At 42.7% G+C, this 18,349-nt stretch overlaps 1 protein-coding gene across 2 annotated transcripts in view; it reads left to right on the top strand.

Moving 5' to 3' along the window:
- Positions 1 to 16,313, top strand: part of LOC137334085 (interleukin-17 receptor E-like) — a 58,272-nt gene extending 41,959 nt beyond the window's left edge. For both annotated transcript variants that reach the window (XM_067998555.1, XM_067998554.1), the window contains 7 exons: positions 2,595 to 2,642; positions 3,594 to 3,639; positions 9,743 to 9,891; positions 11,483 to 11,548; positions 13,858 to 13,909; positions 14,138 to 14,245; positions 15,158 to 16,313. In XM_067998555.1, the coding sequence (XP_067854656.1) occupies positions 2,595 to 2,642; positions 3,594 to 3,639; positions 9,743 to 9,891; positions 11,483 to 11,548; positions 13,858 to 13,909; positions 14,138 to 14,245; positions 15,158 to 15,807 (1,119 nt within the window). In that variant the 3' untranslated portion in view covers positions 15,808 to 16,313. The remainder of the gene's footprint in view (positions 1 to 2,594; positions 2,643 to 3,593; positions 3,640 to 9,742; positions 9,892 to 11,482; positions 11,549 to 13,857; positions 13,910 to 14,137; positions 14,246 to 15,157) is intronic.
- The last annotated feature ends 2,036 nt before the right edge of the window (positions 16,314 to 18,349 follow it).

Here is an 18,349-nt window from a genome sequence, read left to right as displayed (position 1 = left end):
GGTGGGCAAGCCTTCCTATCAATAGTGGTCCTTAAATGTGCAGTGCTGGAACCAAAAATGACACAATAGGAATTACATAGAATGTACGGCACAGAAACAGGCCATTCAGATTGAATTGCTAAAATGACAATCAAATTTCTTCAAAAAGCATGTAGATGCACAAGAAAGGGTACAGAGAAGCATGACGAGGATGATTCCAGGCCTTAAGGGACAAAGTTATGAAGAAAGGCTCAATCACTAAACTTAGTTTCCCTGAAGATGATAAGAAAACTGATATAGGTGGAAAAAAGGTCTAGAGGGCATACATAATTCAAATAAGGTTAGAGATTAGAGGGAGAAATAATTGGTATGGCATGGCTTGATACAAATTGGTAAGCTGCTTTTTTTTTTACAGTTAGTTTAACTTGCAGAGCAACAGTTATGATCAGATTCACTTAGTTCATCCATACAACTTACTTTCACTGAATGATACAATATAAAGAACATGTCACACTTCCCCACATTAGTGGGTCATTTTATTTGACTTACACAACAGGTCTTCGAACTGTTCATTCAGCATTTCTGACCTACTGAGCCCCCCTAACGCTTTCACTGCTCTCTACTTTAAAACCTAATTAACTTACAAGTCTTATTGTTTCAAAAAGCCCCTCTCTATTTATCTCTCTCTTCACACACAGATAGGGATATAAAGACTTTCCAACACAGTTGGGTCGATTTTAACTTGTATTGCCTGGTGGTAACAGGGCTGTAACAGCCTAAAAATGGTGTCAGTAGCCTTATCTGCCGGTTAACCCCGAATGATGTGGCCAGGGCCGTTTTGAAAGGGGTATACTGCTGGGCGCCCGAATGCCTTTCTGTTTCAGGAGTAGGCCCATTTCAGTCTGCAAATCGAGTTCCTTGGACCCCGATTGCCATTTTAGGTTGTTAATGGCCAGTGCCTGAACCATTCACGCTCTAATCATTTCCATAGGCAAGAGAGAAGAAAGGGCACAGCCAAGGTAAGATTAATATTTTTGTGGGGACAAGAGGAGCAGGAGTGCTCCTCCGGGCCCCACAAAAATAAGCTGGGCTACTGCCGCCCTGGGAACCCCCCCACTCTGCAACCCCCCACACATACCTTTCCGCTAGCTCCATTGGCATGCTCATTTGGCATCCTGATTCTTGCCAGTCCAATATTCCTGAGCCTGCGGCTTAAAATCACTGCCACTTCAAGTGAGGGCGATCGGCCAGCCAGTGCGCTCTGCCCGTTGGTCGCCCAAGACTGAAAATCGACCTCAGTGAGTGTGAAGTGTTCTTCAATTACATACATTAACTAATGGAACAGTTATTGATTCCATTCTGGGGAAAACAACTTCCGTTTAGCATATTAACCACTTTTCATCTAGGTGACTTATTTAAACGTGCGGGAATTCACTTTGCTTAAAAAAAAATTCAACATTAAAAGTAACTCTTATTTCCAAATCCCCTCTCTGGAAAAATGGTCAAAAAGTCCTGAAACTTGACGGAGAAAAATACTTATTTTCCTCAAATAAGTGGTGCTAAACAGGGGTGTGGGAGGGATGTCTATGATCGAATAACCACACATGGCCTCTGGACTGAGCTGCCTGGATGGGCTTTTTTGGCCTTTTCTCACTCTCGATTTTCTTATGCTCTTATGGCTTCAACATTTGGTTGATTCTGCACCCTTGTCACAAACTGTGATATACTTCTTTGGGAAAGTAATCGACCCCCCCAGGGTGAGTTACCTTTCCCCAATACAGATTCGGGCCCTTTACACAGGCCGCAAGTTCCGCTAAGACCCAAGGAGGGGTAAAAGCCAGAATTTCCCGGGGAAGTGTCCTTGACAGGAGGGGAAGAAGTGGATGGAAATTCACCCACAAATCCCCTACCAGAATTTAAGAGCCAGTGTATAGGGGGCAGAATCCCAGCATACATAACCGGGTTCCGTCCCCCAAATTCCTGACGACCCCCCCCCCCCCCCACCTCCCCCAGTGGAAATCAGGTTTACCCACCACGGTCCCTGACCCCATGAATTTTGAATCCCATGTGCTCCAACTGTTGAAAGGTTGCAGTACTCCATTTCTGCTTACAGGCCCTCAATGAGCTACGCACAAGCTCCCTCTAATGTAAGAGACTGATACTGCATCATGTTGGTTTACTCCACTGTTCCCAGGGCTATCACACTGAGACTTCCCATCGGTTCTCTCCCTTCTGCCCCAAAATGTGCCAACTGCTGTTGGTATTCTCTCACGTTGTTGACTGCACACTATTAATCCTGTGAACACTGGCAAGTTTTTCTTGCTATTCAGTAAATTTCCATTGATCAGTATTAAAAGAAATTACAGAAATGATGAAAAGCATAGCAACACTTTTCCAAGCACAATATTCTGTGACAAAACAAACCAAATGAGAATATAATACTGTTACATTTTTGATTTGCTTCAGAAATGTTACTGCAGTCCTCGGGGTTAACACCATAACATTACTGTACAGCGATGTCTCTTTAGATTTGGTTATCAGATTGGAATCATTTAGATACTACACAGTGTTCACCTTAAATAGTGACTGTTGTTTTCTTTTCCTCTGTTCTACAGGGCTATGTGTTTAAGAATGTTGATAGACATTCTCGGATGTGTTTCAAGGTAATTGATAGTCTTGCTTGTTCACTATCATATGTTTCATCATGATGGGATAATTATTAATGGTGCAATATGTCATATGCCAATATTGAGCATTCTAACCAATATTTCAGGTAACCCATATAGATAATAATTGATCTAGTCTGTGATTGGAGTATGAAGTTATTTGAGTTCACTGAGTTAGAGGTTTGATTGGAGAAAATCTTGAAAGGAACAATTAGATTCATAGTTTTTAGGAGGTATCATTTAACTGGGCTCCCATCTCCGTCTGAAATTCAGATATCACACTAGTACAACACTTACACAACATTCTATCATTATAAACACCCACGAAGAACAGAAAGATTGCTACCAATCACGTCTCACTGATCTCTGTTTTGCAATTTAATGCAAGGCACATGCGTGCATACACACACAAACACACGTGCGCACACACAAACACACACGTGTTCATTCTAGCGCTCTTACCCTGGCTTAGATTAGTTGTTTCTCAACACTAAACTATGGATCAAACCTGGGATACTCCTGATCTGAATAACTCAATACACAGAATACGTGTAGCCAGTGGGCCATCAGAGGAGCCCTTGGAAGCAGATTTTAATTCGCATTGAGATTTCTTACTAGTGCACGTCATCTTATTGGAAGCTTTTGGCCCTTTTTGCATCAGGATACCTGTTACTGCATTTACCTGGATCAGATAGAGGTGTTGAAAAATACAGAGATCAAAACTGGAAACAATTGTGTAGAGTTCTGACCCAGCAATGGTTTTAGAATAGCTGGCTGCAGCAAGTTGTTTCTGGCCTTGTGAAGGAGCTTGTAATTTGAGGTCATCTATGGCAATGAATCAAGAGTGTGGAAATCCTGTATAAAGACTGGTGTTAATTTTGGCTTCACATGTCTTCATTTTTTGGACATGATACCAATAACGTTTTTATCTTTTTTGCTTTTTTGCAGTTTAAATATAAAAACAGCAGCCACATTGAGTGCCGAAACAGCCCAGGTATGTTGGTTTTTATTTAAATGTTAAGATTGCAGAGTTTGCAGCTTTTAAAATGAGCATGCATCTGAACATTGAGGGAACCACAGCTCATTCTTCAGTCAGGTGGACAATGGGAATAAACCAAACTAATTTATCAGGAAAATCTGCCTGTAGGTCAGGATTATCGAATATATAAATGTGTTTTTACTCACTCAGAATAAACTGACTTGGTATGTGTATAGAGAGGGGGTTGAGTGGTGTTTTATGTGCATGTGTGGGTCTTACGTGGTTCTGGCTGCTGTACTGGCAAGTCTCTTGTCGCCCGCTCCCACTATCCCACCGCCCGCTCCCACTATCCCACCGCCCGCTCCCGCCCCATGTCTAATTTCAGTCAGATTCATACTTGTATCACTCTCTGAGAAGTTTCAAGCTCTCTTTCTCCAGCTTTAAGTCCAGTACTCCTGCCTTTACCAGAAATTCCTCTGTGCCCCTCTCTTCACGAATTTTCCGGGTCTCCTGGCATAATTCTCCAGTTGCTGCCAATTCATTCACCTTTTGTCCAAACCCAGCGATATTTAAATTTGCTGCCTGCAGCATTTAGGGCAGGGTCGGTGTTGGGCTGGTTTTATTGAGTGGGAGTCCTGTTCTGCACTGCGCAGCAAATCACATTTCAGGGCCTTGATCTCATTGCCCACAGATTTCTTGACATCTGCTTGGCTGTCCCCATCTGGCCTCACCCAGGGCGGCTGAGCAGCTGACTTGCAGAGTGGCTCATCCTGAGGAGGAGTTGTGGCCTTTGGCCTCCCACACTTGTACAACAGCTCACGAGAGCCATAAAATGATCTTGGGAGTTTTACACCCCTGATCACATAACCAGATTTGTAAATCATTTGGAACTATCTCCTGTAATCAGTCACTTAACATTAAAATGACAAACCTTTATCGTGCATTATGCCTTCCAGCCATATCTGCAATGTGACTTCAAGCTGGAGAACTGTTCCTTTTTAAGTGCTGTCTAGATCCTTTCTTGGTTTTTAAAATTTCTGCCTGTGCACTTCGGGCATTAAATCACAAGCCCTGATAATTGCACGCTTTACAACATAAACTGTCGGCAGGGCAGACCTGAGAAAACATCACAGACACTTTTCTGCCTGGCAATGTTGTGAGTTGGCTGGCTTATTCATTTTTGTCCCACTGGCAATTCAAATGCCAGGATAAAACTATCAACATCATCCCTCCTTTAAAATTTGGAATAAGATTTGATATAATCAGATGGTGGGCCCTGAGTTCCACAGCCCCACTTACCAGACTCACTACTTTTACATACAGTTACAACACGGAAACAGGCCGTTCAGTCCAACCAGTCCATGTAGGTGTTTATCCTCCATGAGCAGTAGTCATTATCCGATGTGTCCACTCTGTTCCCATATCCCTTTGTTTGTTTTTCCATCGACTACCTATCCAACCTATTCTTAAATGTGATGTGGAGATGCCGGTGATGGACTGGGGTTGACAATTGTAAACAATTTTACAACACCAAGTTATAGTCCAGCAATTTTATTTTCACCTGACGAAGGGGGAAGCCTCCGAAAGCTTGTGAATTTAAAATAAAATTGCTGGACTATAACTTGGTGTTGTAAAATTGTTTACAATTCTTAAATGTCAACATGGTCTCTGCTTCAATCAGTGTGTCCAGTGGCACATTCCACAGCCTCACAACCTTGTGTCAAAAAAGGATGCTATTACTGTCTGTCCTAAATCTCTTACATCTTACATCCAAATCCCTTCATTCTGGACCCTTCAGTAAATGGAAACAGTCTGTTTCAATTTACTCCGCCCCATTCCTTCATAATTTTAAACAATTCTGTCAAATCATCCTGTAATGTCCTCTGTTCTAACGAGAACGACCCCAGTTTTTCAACCTACTGATGTATGTTTCTCGGTCAGTTTGAGAGCACAGCGGTGCTCTTTCTCCCTCTTGTCACCTCTATGCTGATGCTGTTTCTCCTCATGCTGGTGCTATTTTGCCATCTCATTGGCATTGAATTTACATCATTTCCTCTCTTCTTCCTATCTATGTTGCTCTTATTTCTCTGACTGAAATTTATGCTCCTTTTGCTGAAATTCTCTATCTTACTTTTTTTATTTCACCACTTAATGTGCCATTCTAAATTCTGCCTCATTTGATATGTTTGACATTTTTAGTTGTTACTGTTTCTGTTCACTTTTAAATTTTAACCCTTTCAAATTGCCCTCATCACCAGTGGAACTCAGTATCCCAGGTGGCTGCCTTCAATTGTTATGAATTTGGGTCTGCCATATATACCTTCTCGTGTTTAGTGTGTCAGTCTTTCCTGTAAGCAGTCTGAGCATCTTACTTTTATGGGCGTTGAGTCACACTGTCCTGAATCTACTTATATGGTAGCACTAGCTGGGAGTATATCAATGAAACTCCTTTGTATCCTGGACCAAATCGCTATACCTTATGTACGTGTACTTCTTCAATCTCTTTGAAGGGGGACCAAGTTAACACCAGATGAGGTGAAGTTTGGTTCGAATTGTAAGCTGCTTTATTCCATAGTATGGTGTAATGTATAGAACAATGCATATGATCAGTCATGATGTGGAGATGCCGGTGATGGACTGGGGTTGACAATTGTAAACAATTTTACAACACCAAGTTATAGTCCAGCAATTTTATTTTAAATTCACAAGCTTTCGGAGGCTTCCTCCTTCCTCAAGTGAACAGCTTGTGAATTTAAAATAAAATTGCTGGACTATAACTTGGTGTTGTAAAATTGTTTACTATGATCAGTCACTTAGTTCAATCATTACAACTTATATTCACACAATGATGCAAAATAAAGAACACACGCTGCTAACCCCACTCCATTGGTTTCTCTTACCTAACTTAAAAAGAGTAATCTCTCTGTACCCTGTCCTACAGCCCAGGGCAGAACCCTTCTCCCTGCAATCTCCTGTCTTTTTAACCTTCCTGCAGCACTTTGGTAACTGACTGACTTCTTGGTGTCTGTGTCCTGATATTTAAAAGCCTCTTTCACAGACCAGAGATCAAAGGGGTTTCCAACATATTTGTGTGAAATATTTTTCGACACACCCAGTCAAGCTAATGAATGATCTATTATTCGGTCTCTGAGAGAAACAACTTCCCACAGCATATTAATCACCTTTCATCGTCACCCAGCATGGGACTGTCCTGAGAACTAACCCCATTTGAAGCAAGCTTTAACTCGGAACACACTTAAAAATAACTCATATCCCTTCCATGGAAAAATGGGCAAAGAATCCTGAAATGTGACAGTGGGATTTTATGAGAATGTATGATTTTTTTTTTGTGCGTGTGTATTGGTAAGCTTGTGTGTGAGGATGAGCTGGCAAGAGGAGAGCTTGTTCTGGGTTAGGTGGTGAGAGACACGCTCTCTTGCACAGTGAGAAGCGCTGGAGGCAAAATTATTCAGATGATTAACACTGCCGTTCAAATTCTTTCTCATTCAAGAACAAGCTGTAATAATCTTCATTTTAGGAATGATGATGTTGGGGGAGTGGTGGCCATGAACAGCAACAATGACTTTATACTGTGCCTTTAATATATAGTTGTAAACAATTTTACAACACCAAGTTATAGTCCAGCAATTTTATTTTAAATTCACAAGCTTTCGGAGGCTTCCTCCTTCGTCAGGTAAATGTTCAGGAGCTCCTTGAAGCCTACGCATTTATACATCACAGAACAATACATGGTGTTTACAGACTGCCCCTGCAACTGCCCGTTGCCAAGGCAATCACCATGTTCAGACAGAGAGGTGTCACCTGCAGAACCCCCGAATACACATTCAACAAAAAAACAAACAGGAAAAAAAAACAGAGAGAGGCAGAAACATCCGGAAGGCAGAGAAAGCCAGCAAATGACCCATTATATTAAAAACAGATAACATTTGTTCGCTGGTGGGGTAACGTGTAGCGTGACATGAACCCAAGATCCCGGTTGAGGCCGTCCTCATGGGTGCGGAACTTGGCTATCAATTTCTGCTCGCCGATTTTGCGTTGTCGTGTGTCTCGAAGGCAGCCTTGGAGTACGCTTACCCGAAGGTCGGTGGATGAATGTCCATGACTGCTGAAGTGTTCCCCGACTGGGAGGGATCCCTCCTGTTTGGCGATTGTTGCGCGGTGTCCGTTCATCCGTTGTCGCAGCGTCTGCATGGTCTCGCCAATGTACCATGCTCTGGGGCATCCTTTCCTGCAACGTATGAGGTAGACAACGTTGGCCGAGTCACAGGAGTATGAACCATGCACCTGGTGGGTGGTGTCCTCTCGTGTGATGGTGGTATCTGTGTTGATGATCTGGCATGTCTTGCAGAGGTTACCGTGGCAGGGTTGTGTGGTGTCGTGGACGCTGTTCTCTTGAAAGCTAGGTAATTTGCTGCGAACGATGGTCTGTTTGAGGTTGGGTGGCTGTTTAAAGGCGAGTAGTGGAGGTGTGGGGATGGCCATAGCGAGGTGTTTGTCCTCATTGATGACATGTTGAAGGCTGCGGAGAACATGGCGTAGTTTCTCCGCTCCGGGGAAGTACTGGACGACAAAGGGTACTCTGTTGGTTGCGTCCCGTGTTGGTCTCCTGAGGAGGTCTATGCGATTTTTTGCTGTGGCCCGTCGGAACTGTCGATCGATGAGTCGAGCGTCATATCCCGTTCTTACTAGGGCGTCTTTCAGCGTCTGTAGGTGTCCATCGCGTTCCTCCTCGTCTGAACAGACCCTGTGTATTCGCAGGGCCTGTCCATAGGGGATGGCCTCTTTGACGTGGTTAGGGTGGAAGCTGGAAAAGTGGAGCATCGTGAGGTTGTCCGTGGGCTTGCGGTAGAGTGAGGTGCTGAGGTGCCCGTCTTTGATGGAGATTCGTGTGTCCAAGAAAGAAACTGATTCTGAGGAGTAGTCCATGGTGAGCTTGATGGTGGGATGGAACTTGTTGATGTTATCGTGTAGTCTCTTTAGTGATTCCTTGCCGTGGGTCCATAGAAAGAAAATGTCGTCGATGTACCTCCACTACTCGCCTTTAAACAGCCACCCAACCTCAAACAGACCATCGTTCGCAGCAAATTACCTAGCTTTCAAGAGAACAGCGTCCACGACACCACACAACCCTGCCACGGTAACCTCTGCAAGACATGCCAGATCATCGACACAGATACCACCATCACACGAGAGGACACCACCCACCAGGTGCATGGTTCATACTCCTGTGACTCGGCCAACGTTGTCTACCTCATACGTTGCAGGAAAGGATGCCCCAGAGCATGGTACATTGGCGAGACCATGCAGACGCTGCGACAACGGATGAACGGACACCGCGCAACAATCGCCAAACAGGAGGGTTCCCTCCCAGTCGGGGAACACTTCAGCAGTCATGGACATTCATCCACCGACCTTCGGGTAAGCGTACTCCAAGGCGGCCTTCGAGACACACGACAACGCAAAATCGTCGAGCAGAAATTGATAGCCAAGTTCCGCACCCATGAGGACGGCCTCAACCGGGATCTTGGGTTCATGTCACGCTACACGTTACCCCACCAGCGAACAAATGTTATCTGTTTTTAATATAATGGGTCATTTGCTGGCTTTCTCTGCCTTCCGGATGTTTCTGCCTCTCTCTGTTTTTTTTTTCCTGTTTGTTTTTTTGTTGAATGTGTATTCGGGGGTTCTGCAGGTGACACCTCTCTGTCTGAACACGGTGATTGCCTTGGCAACGGGCAGTTGCAGGGGCAGTCTGTAAACACCATGTATTGTTCTGTGATGTATAAATGCGTAGGCTTCAAGGAGCTCCTGAACATTTACCTGACGAAGGAGGAAGCCTCCGAAAGCTTGTGAATTTAAAATAAAATTGCTGGACTATAACTTGGTATTGTAAAATTGTTTACAATTGTCAACCCCAGTCCATCACCGGCATCTCCACATCTTTAATATATAGAATCACCCAATGCACTTGAACTGTTTAGTGAATTGAAGAACATCTGCATAAACTTGAAATAGACTGTATTATAGTCCAATGCCATTAATTATTGGCAGCATCTGAACTGATTAACTAACATCATGGAGGCTTTTTCATTTTCAGACGCTGATTGGAACGTAACCATGGTGACAGAACCAAACAAACTCCTGTTGACCTTTGCTTCAAATATCCCAGCATCATTCAGCGCTGTTCTATGCAAGACAGTAGGAAATGAATGCAGAAACTTGAGTCTGATCTACCTCATAACCCAGGTGTCTCAATCTGTGCCAAGGGTCATCTATACTAGAGTCCTGTTAGCTAATTAATTGCAAAATTACTTTGTTTTTAAATAACATTTGTAACTGTAGACTGTTGGATTGTCATTCAGAAGGAACTGTATTCCGGTGCAGAAGGCCTGGAGACGAAAAATATAATTTTGTTGTTGCTTACTTTGATACAAACAGTGACAGACGGGGAAAGGCCCTCTGGTCCATCCAGCCTGTCCCACACAATTGTGATACAGTCCCCACTTCACCCGAAACCATGTAATCTCCTGGGAGAGGTGAAAAACCCAGGCCAATTTGAGGGGAAAAAATCTGGGAAATTCCTCTCCAACCCCCTTGGGCGATTGAAACTAGTCCAGGAGATCACTTTGGCCCTGAAATCGCCATGCAGTACCTACCTTTTGTACAAGGTGGTCTCCGCCCCAGCCAGAAACAGGTCCAGCTCTCACTTGAAGGAATTCAGCGAATCGCGTGAGCTGCAGCCTGATCCAGAAGTCCACTATTCTTTTGGGAAAAGAACTACCTCCTGACATCTAACCTAGATCTGGCCTTTTACAACTTAATATAGTGACCTCTGGTCCTCCCTAACCTATTTTTAGTTGGAACAAACTGTCTGTTCAAACACAATCTATTCCCTTCATCATCTTTTAAACCTCTATTAAATCACCTCTAAGGCTACACTTCTCTAAAGTCGAGAGTCCCAGCTCTTTTAGCCTATCTTGATTACTAAGATGGCTCATACTGGGGATTAATCTAGTGGCTCTCCTCTACACACTTTCCAAAGTCTCTATCACCAAACTGGTCATAGTATTCTAATTGAGGCCTTGTACAAGGACAAAATATCGTTCACCTGAGGAAGGAGGTAGCCTCCGAAAGCTTGTGAATTTAAAATAAAATTGCTGGACTATAACTTGGTGTTGTAAAATTGTTTACAAAGGACAAAATAGTATGCTTTGTCTGATAGTCAATTGACCTATAAATACACCCCAACACCCTATTCGCTCTAGCTATCGCTTAACGGCATTGCTCATGAACTTTTAGAGATCTGTGCACTAGAATGCCCAGAACTCTCTTTCTCCACCTGCTTTAGTGCTTTTTTCTGAAGGGAGTTCAGCATTCATGCTGCCCACATGCATAACACTGCACTTTTCTAAGTAGGTGAAGGTGAACAGAATACTTCTTGATTCCCCCCCCCCCCCCCCCCCCCCCCCCAGCTGGTATCAACATCAGTGCTCCAGGCTAGGTACAGTACATGATAAAAGAAGGATAAAGTGCCTATGCTTTACCACATCAATGTGCCTTGACTCCAACCTTAGATAAGTCTCTACTCCACCAGTATGACAGTTCTATTTCACACACCAGATATACTTGAGAAACACTGCCAAATGTATAATCTAAGCTCAGATTCACTGTGAATGGGGTTGAAGCTGCCTAGAGTAATTTCACCTAAGACTTTTACAGCTGACTGAGAGGAGGCACCGCATTCTCTGTTATCCTGTTTGGCCTTATTTCTATTCTCAGTGTTGTGCTGCTCTGTTCTAAGAGATGCTTCATTTTAACATTTTCATGTTGTTCACAGATTGAATTGAGTACCCAGAAACCCCTTATGATTTTGCCTGTGGAAAGCCTTGAAATCTGTGTAAAGGTAGGTAACTGGTCAGTTATTTTAAAGGACCTTGGTTGGGGGAATATTCCTCCTCGCAGTACTTTTATTGAAAATATCAGCATGAGTAGTACAACATGGGAAAACCTGTATCCTGCTCACAATGGCTTCTTCACTAAAATTGTCAACAGAAGGAATTTCAATACAAGTCATCCTTCTCTTCCCTGCCCGCCCCTCCCCTCACTCCCAGCACCCCGGGAGAGAGGGTTAGGCAGCTGTATTAACTAAAACAGCTTGGTAAAAAGACATCGATAACTTGTGAATCTAGTTCAGTAAAGTCAGTAAATCTTCCATTGATGGAAGTTGTGGGGAAATCTGGAATAAGAACAATCTGTGTTCTGGCTTTGGGATCTTCCATAAAGCTTTGTGGTGGAAAAAAAGATTGATAACCCGAGAGAAAGAATAAACTAGAAATGACTGTTTGTTTATGATAATAGTGGATGAATGCTTAACTAAATGGGTTAATGCCTCCATTAAAGCAGTGGACCAAGGAATGCAGTAGGAACATGCTCAGGACTCATAGTATCATAGAATGGTACAGCACAGAAGGAGGCTATTTGGCCCATCGTGCCTGTACCAGCTCTTTGAAAGAGCTACCCATTAGTCCCACTTCCCTGCTCTTTCCCCATAGCCCTGAACATTTTTTTCCCTTCAAGTATTTATCTAATTCCCTTTTGAAAGTTATTATTGAATCTGTTTCCACCACCCTTTCAGGCATTGCATTCCAGACCATAACAACTCGCTGTGTAAAAAAAAAAGTTTCCTTATGTTGCCTCTGGTTCTTTACCTATTCACCTTAAATCTGTGTCCTTTGGTTACTGACCCTTCTGACACTAGAAACAGTTTCTCCTTATCAAAACTGTTCATGATTTTGAACACCTCTATCAAATCTCCTCTTAACCTTCTCTGTTCTAAGGAGAACAACCCCAGCTTCTCCATTCTCTCCACATAACTGAAGTCCCTCATCCCTGGTACCTTTCTAGTAAATCTCCTCTGCACCTTCTCTAAGGCCTTGACATCCTTCCTAAAGTGTGGTGGCCAGAATTGAACACAATACTCCAGCTGATGCCTAACCAGTGTTTTATAATGATTTAGCATAACTTCCTTGCTTTTGTACTCTATGCCTCTATTAATAAAGTCAAGGATCTCATATATGCTTTTAAACCATCTTCTTAACTTGTTCTACCACCTTCAAACATTTGAGTACATACACCCCCAGGTCTCTCTGTTCCTGCACTCCCTTTAAAATTGTACTATTTAGTTTATATTGCCTCTCCTTGTTCTTCCTACCAAACTGTATCACTTCACACTTCTCTGTGTTAAATTTCATCTGCCATGTGTCTGCCCATTTTGGTTTCTATCATCGCCAATAATGCTTTCTAGCTGAGTGTGAATGAAAGAGAGAATTTGAATTTACAATTCAGTATAGAGTAGACATCCAGCGGAGCATTCACTTAATGTTGGAAGTCTCTTTTTATGTTGGTCTCTGAAGTTCTACTTCAATATCACTGTGGACCAGTTTAACTCTGTGCTGCTGCCATTATGGGTACTTGTTAAGTTCTGACTGGAGATCAGGCACTACCGACTCTAGATGTCTAATCCATTTAAAAAATATATGCTAATAGTGGCAGTGGTGGAGCACTTTGGAGCATCAGTGAACCAGTATTCCAATAATCCATGGCAGAACACATTAGTCTGACACGTGAAGTCTCGCTGCTGCTGAGATCTAATACTTTAACAGCTGTATAGTTATTCTTTTCACGGAGGTCTGGTCCTCTTCACTATGTTCCATTGGCTGCAGCTCTGCATAGCAATACAACCTTTTGGATGAAGAGCTCCATTGCACATCTCTAACTGGAGCTCTGCCTTAATATGTAGAATCATATTGGGCTGCATTTGCATGCCTCTCGATTAAGTTCTCCTTTCAACAAAAACTCGATGATCTATCAATGGTGCCTCCATACCCTCTGAATTTGAATGCAATACTAGAAATGATGGATCCTCTGTGAACAGAAATACAATTCTAATAATGGTACCAGTCCTCTGAGTGGTATGCAATACTCCACCAACAAAGCTACCAGGCATCTTCCCATCCCCTCCCCCTCACTTCCCCCTCCACCACACACAATGCAACCTTAGAGAAAACAGTACCTCAACAGGTAGAGTTAAGATCAAAAGATGATTATTTAACAGCTTAGCCAGTAAGAAGAAGATAAATTGGAGTGGAATCACTGTCCTAGCAGTATGTATTATAGAATTCTATCAACTTGTTTTTAAAATCTCTCTCCTAGGTGTGGCGCTCAGATGTGACTTTCTCTGGGAAGCAGCTGCTTTGTCCACACTGTAAGTGTTTTAAATAGTTTCTTCAGAAGACCTAATTTTTTTAATGTATTGTACTGCAAATATGATGTCCCAAGAATCTTTATGTTATAACTTTAAGTTTCTGTAAATTCAAACATTGGATTTTTTTCAATTTCTAGAAGAATGAACATCTCTGTTGAATTCAGTTTAGTGGATGCTCTGTTCCCACTTGTTTTCTGAACATCCTTTTTTTTTGGTTGTCTTTTGCAGACTCTCGTCAAAAGATAGGGCTGGGCCTCTTGGGCACACTGATTGTGTTAGCCATGGTGCTGTTGTTTGTTTATATGATCTGGCAGTTTAATACTAAAGTTGTATCAGGTAAGATAAAAGTATTACATAGAATCATACAGCACAGAAAGAGGCCATTTGGTCCATCATGTCTGTGCTGGTTCTTTGAAAGAGCTATCCAATTAGTTCCACTCCGCTGCTCTTTCCCCAGAGCCATGCAAATGTTTCCTTTTCAAGTATTTATCCAATTCCCTTTTGAAAGTTACTATTGAATCTGTTTCCACCAACCTTTCAGGCAATGCGTTCCCGATCATAACAATTTGCCGTGTAAAAAAAAAAAATTATCCTCATTAAAGGTAGGTTTGTTTGATATGTACAACACAGAACGTATTCTGAAGTCAATCCTACTGTCATTGCACACTAAAAGTCTCATATTGATGTCAACCCTGTGCATTAACCATAACTTTACCATAACCATATACCATTCATACCCACATGTTGTGCATAGAGTCATGCTCCCACAGCAATCCTCAACCATCTCCCACCTGACATAAACTGTCTTACCTGTACACCAACCCTTCCACTCCCTCAGCAGAGGTTACCACATTCACATATCCCTCAGTTATGTTGGTTTATAACTCTACATCAGGTCTCCTCTCAAATCCACGAGTGTCACATCTGTTCCTTATGGATGAGGGAGGGCATTGATGTATCATGCTCCTTTGGGGAAAATCATCCATTGTTGTACTCCAGCAATCCCTGCTAGAAACTGCAGGCTTGTGTGGACATCGAGCACAACCAAAATTGGGCTTAGCTGCAATGTTCTCAGTCTGCTAACACTCACTATCAAATCCCACAAATGAAGTTAAGCTATTGGAAAGATGGCTGGTGGCTGGGGAACCATAACCCAGCATCAATTGGCACCTTCCACACAGGAAGGAAATAATAATTTTTTAAAAATAGAATGATCCTAAATCTCCTCCTTCTGTAATATCTTTGCAGCCCCGCTCTGGAGCAGAACAGTCCTGTTGATGTACTCCCCAGACTCTGAAGAGCACAAAACTTTGGTCTGTGCTTTTGCAGATATTCTGAAGACTGAATTGCACTGCAACGTCATCCTAGACCTATGGGATACTGGCAGAGTGGCTGAGATTGGTATCATACCTTGGCTTTACAGCAAGAGGGAACTTGTGGAGACAGAAGAAGGAAAGATAATAATCATTTGGTCAAAAAGAAGCCAAGAAATGTACAACCAATGGAATATGTTGGAGCCAGTATGCGGACTCAACCACAGTGACTTGCATGACCTTTTCAATACCTCAATGGCTTGTGTTTACAATGACTTTTTAAGAAACAGGAGGATTAATGATTACAGTATTATTTATTTTGATGGATTGTGTAGCAAAGAGAACATTCCAGAAATATTTACCAAGGTCCCTAAATACCGACTGCTGAAGGACTTTTCTAGCCTAGTGCGTGAGCTGCAATCTGCTTCTGAACTTCCGTGCAGCCTCAAGTTAGGCATTAAGTTTCTGGTGCGTAAAATCCTGCAGTCTGAGAAAATGCAAAAGCTGAGAAACAGGATAGAACAGTGCAGAAAGTTGCAGAGGCGTGGGCTTCTCTGGTGTGAAGAGTGTAACTGCTCAGATTGACATTGGATGGGTCTGACTTGCAAAATGGTCTCAACAATAACATGAGGGAGAGAGAAAATAGAGGCCTTCGTGGTCAAATGGCAGAACTAGGCTTACCTGTTTTTAAAAAAAATGCACACATTTATAATTGATTATACTGTGTAGACAGATAGGTAATAAATGTATTGCAAGCAAAGAACTACAGTAAGTGCAGACCTGCTGTTCTGAGAAAGGTTAAATGCAAAGATAGGAAACTGGTGCTAGTTAAGAATTTAACCAAGGCAACTGATATTCAGTATGTAAAGGGGTCCAGTCACACGCACAGGGAATAATTGGGATCTGTGAATATTCTTCACTTCATGGATCATTGTTTTAAATCAGCTTCACAGAGACCCATAGCAAGGTTAACAAATATGGGAAGAAAGACATACTTACCATGGATGGAAGACGAAGATAGAAATTGAAGGTGTGGCTCAGAGGCAGGAATGGAAAGAGAGAAGGGAGTAATAAAGAGAAAGAACCTTTAATCTTAGGCTACTTATTTCAGAGCACTTCCTCACAATACTATCTCTTTCAGCCTCAATCCAATCCACAATGGGATAAATCCAGCCTTTTGGCCGCACATTGGCAAACAGTCCCAATATGGCAACTAAATCTCACCGATCACATTGCATTTGTTGTATTTGATAACCATTCTGACGCCGCCTTTAAGTGCCAGATATTTTCTCATAGTGGCCAGTTGGTTCCTGGAAGTTAAAGTGACCTATTCTCGCATATGCTTCCCCCTCCCAGGATAGTAATTCTGAAACTTAACCATGCAGCATCTCACCATACGGGCTTGGCAGACTGGAGATTCAGCCAGCACTCGAACTGTTAGGTGTGATAGGATTTTGCCAAGCCACACTATTGTATTCTGTAAGTACTAACAAGATGCTGTTGCTTTTATATTGACCAGCAGAAGATTCATGAGTGGCCCAGCCTGCTCCTCCCTCCAATTTTCCCTCCCCTCTTAAGGAGAAATATTTATGCTCAACACCTCTTCATTTAACAGAGCTGAGTCCAGGAGCTCTCAGTGCAGGAAATTGTGGACATGAACTTGTTTCCTACTGTTCCATCCGACCATTCTGCCCATTTTTTTTTAAAAAAAAACTTTTTTTCAGATCCCTGAAGGTAGCAGGACTGCAAGAAGGCATACGGGATACCTTCCTTTATTAGCCGAGACATAGAATTTAAGAGCAGGGAGGTTATGCTAGAACTGTATAAAACACTAGTTAGGCCACAGTTGGAGTGCTGCGTACAGTTCTGGTCACAACATTACAAGAAAGATGTGATTGCACTAAAGAGGGCACAGAGGAGATTTATGAGGATGTTGCCAGGGCTGGAGAATTTTAGCTATGAGGAAAGATTGGATAGGCTGGGGTTGTTTTGTTTGAACAGAGAGGCTGAGTGGAGGTTTAATTGAGGTGTACAAAATTGTGAGGGACCTATTTCCCTTAGCAGAGAGGTCAATAACCAGGGTGCATAGATTTAAAGTGATTGGTAGAAGGTTGAGGATAAATGTTTTTCACCCGGAGGGTGATGGGGGTCTGGAACACACTGCCTGAAAGGGTGGTAGAAGCAGAAACCTTTAAAGGGTACTTGGATGTGCCACTTGAGGTGCCGTAACCTACAAGGTTATGGACCAAGAGCTGGAAAGTGGGATTCGGCTGGATAGCTCTTTTTCGTCCAGCACAGACATGATGGGCTGAATGGCCTCCTTCTGTGCCATAAAATTCTATGATTCTGTAATTACTGTCTGCTCTCCACAAGGCTGGGACAGAGGTGATTGCAGGCGGCATAGCACTGCCAGTGTTGCTCGATAATAAAGTATGGGAAACATGTCTGTGGTAGAGTGGGCTGTAATGTTCTAGATCCATCGCCACCTTCCTTACAGGCATATTGTTGTCAAGATCCATCAAGGCCTGGGAAAGAGAAATTAAAGTAGCTTAGGGGATTGAAATCAAAATTAAGATTGGTTCCTCTGCTCTGTTAGTATACAATCATGGATATCATAGTAGGTACTACACTGGAGGAGGCATTCGGCCCATCGTGTCTTTGCCGCTCTTTCTCTAATTAGCCCCATTCCCCTGCTTTTTCCCCATAGCCCTATAATTTTTTTCCCTTCAAGTATTTATCTAATTCCCTTTTGAAAGTTACTATTGAATCTACTTCCACCACCTTTTCATGATGTGGAGATGCGGTGATGGACTGGGGTTGACAATTGTAAACAATTTTACAACACCAAGTTATAGTCCAGCAATTTTATTTGAAAATCACAAGCTTTCGGAGGCTTCCTCCTTCCTCAGGTGAATTCCTCACATTCACCTGACGAAGGAGGAAGCCTCCGAAAGCTTGTGATTTTCAAATAAAATTGTTGGACTATAACTTGGTGTTGTAAAATTGTTTACAACCACCTTTTCAGGCAGTGCATTCCAGATCATTACAACTCGCTGTGTAAAAAAGAAATGTTTCCTCATGTTGCCTCTGGCTCTTTTGCCGATCACCTTAAATCTATGACCTCTGG

Source organism: Heptranchias perlo, chromosome 17 (genome assembly GCF_035084215.1).
Source record: "Heptranchias perlo isolate sHepPer1 chromosome 17, sHepPer1.hap1, whole genome shotgun sequence".
Lineage (NCBI taxonomy): Eukaryota > Metazoa > Chordata > Chondrichthyes > Hexanchiformes > Hexanchidae > Heptranchias > Heptranchias perlo.
The sequence above is the reverse complement of the archived record's forward strand: the minus strand, read 5'-3'. Positions and strand labels throughout refer to the sequence as shown.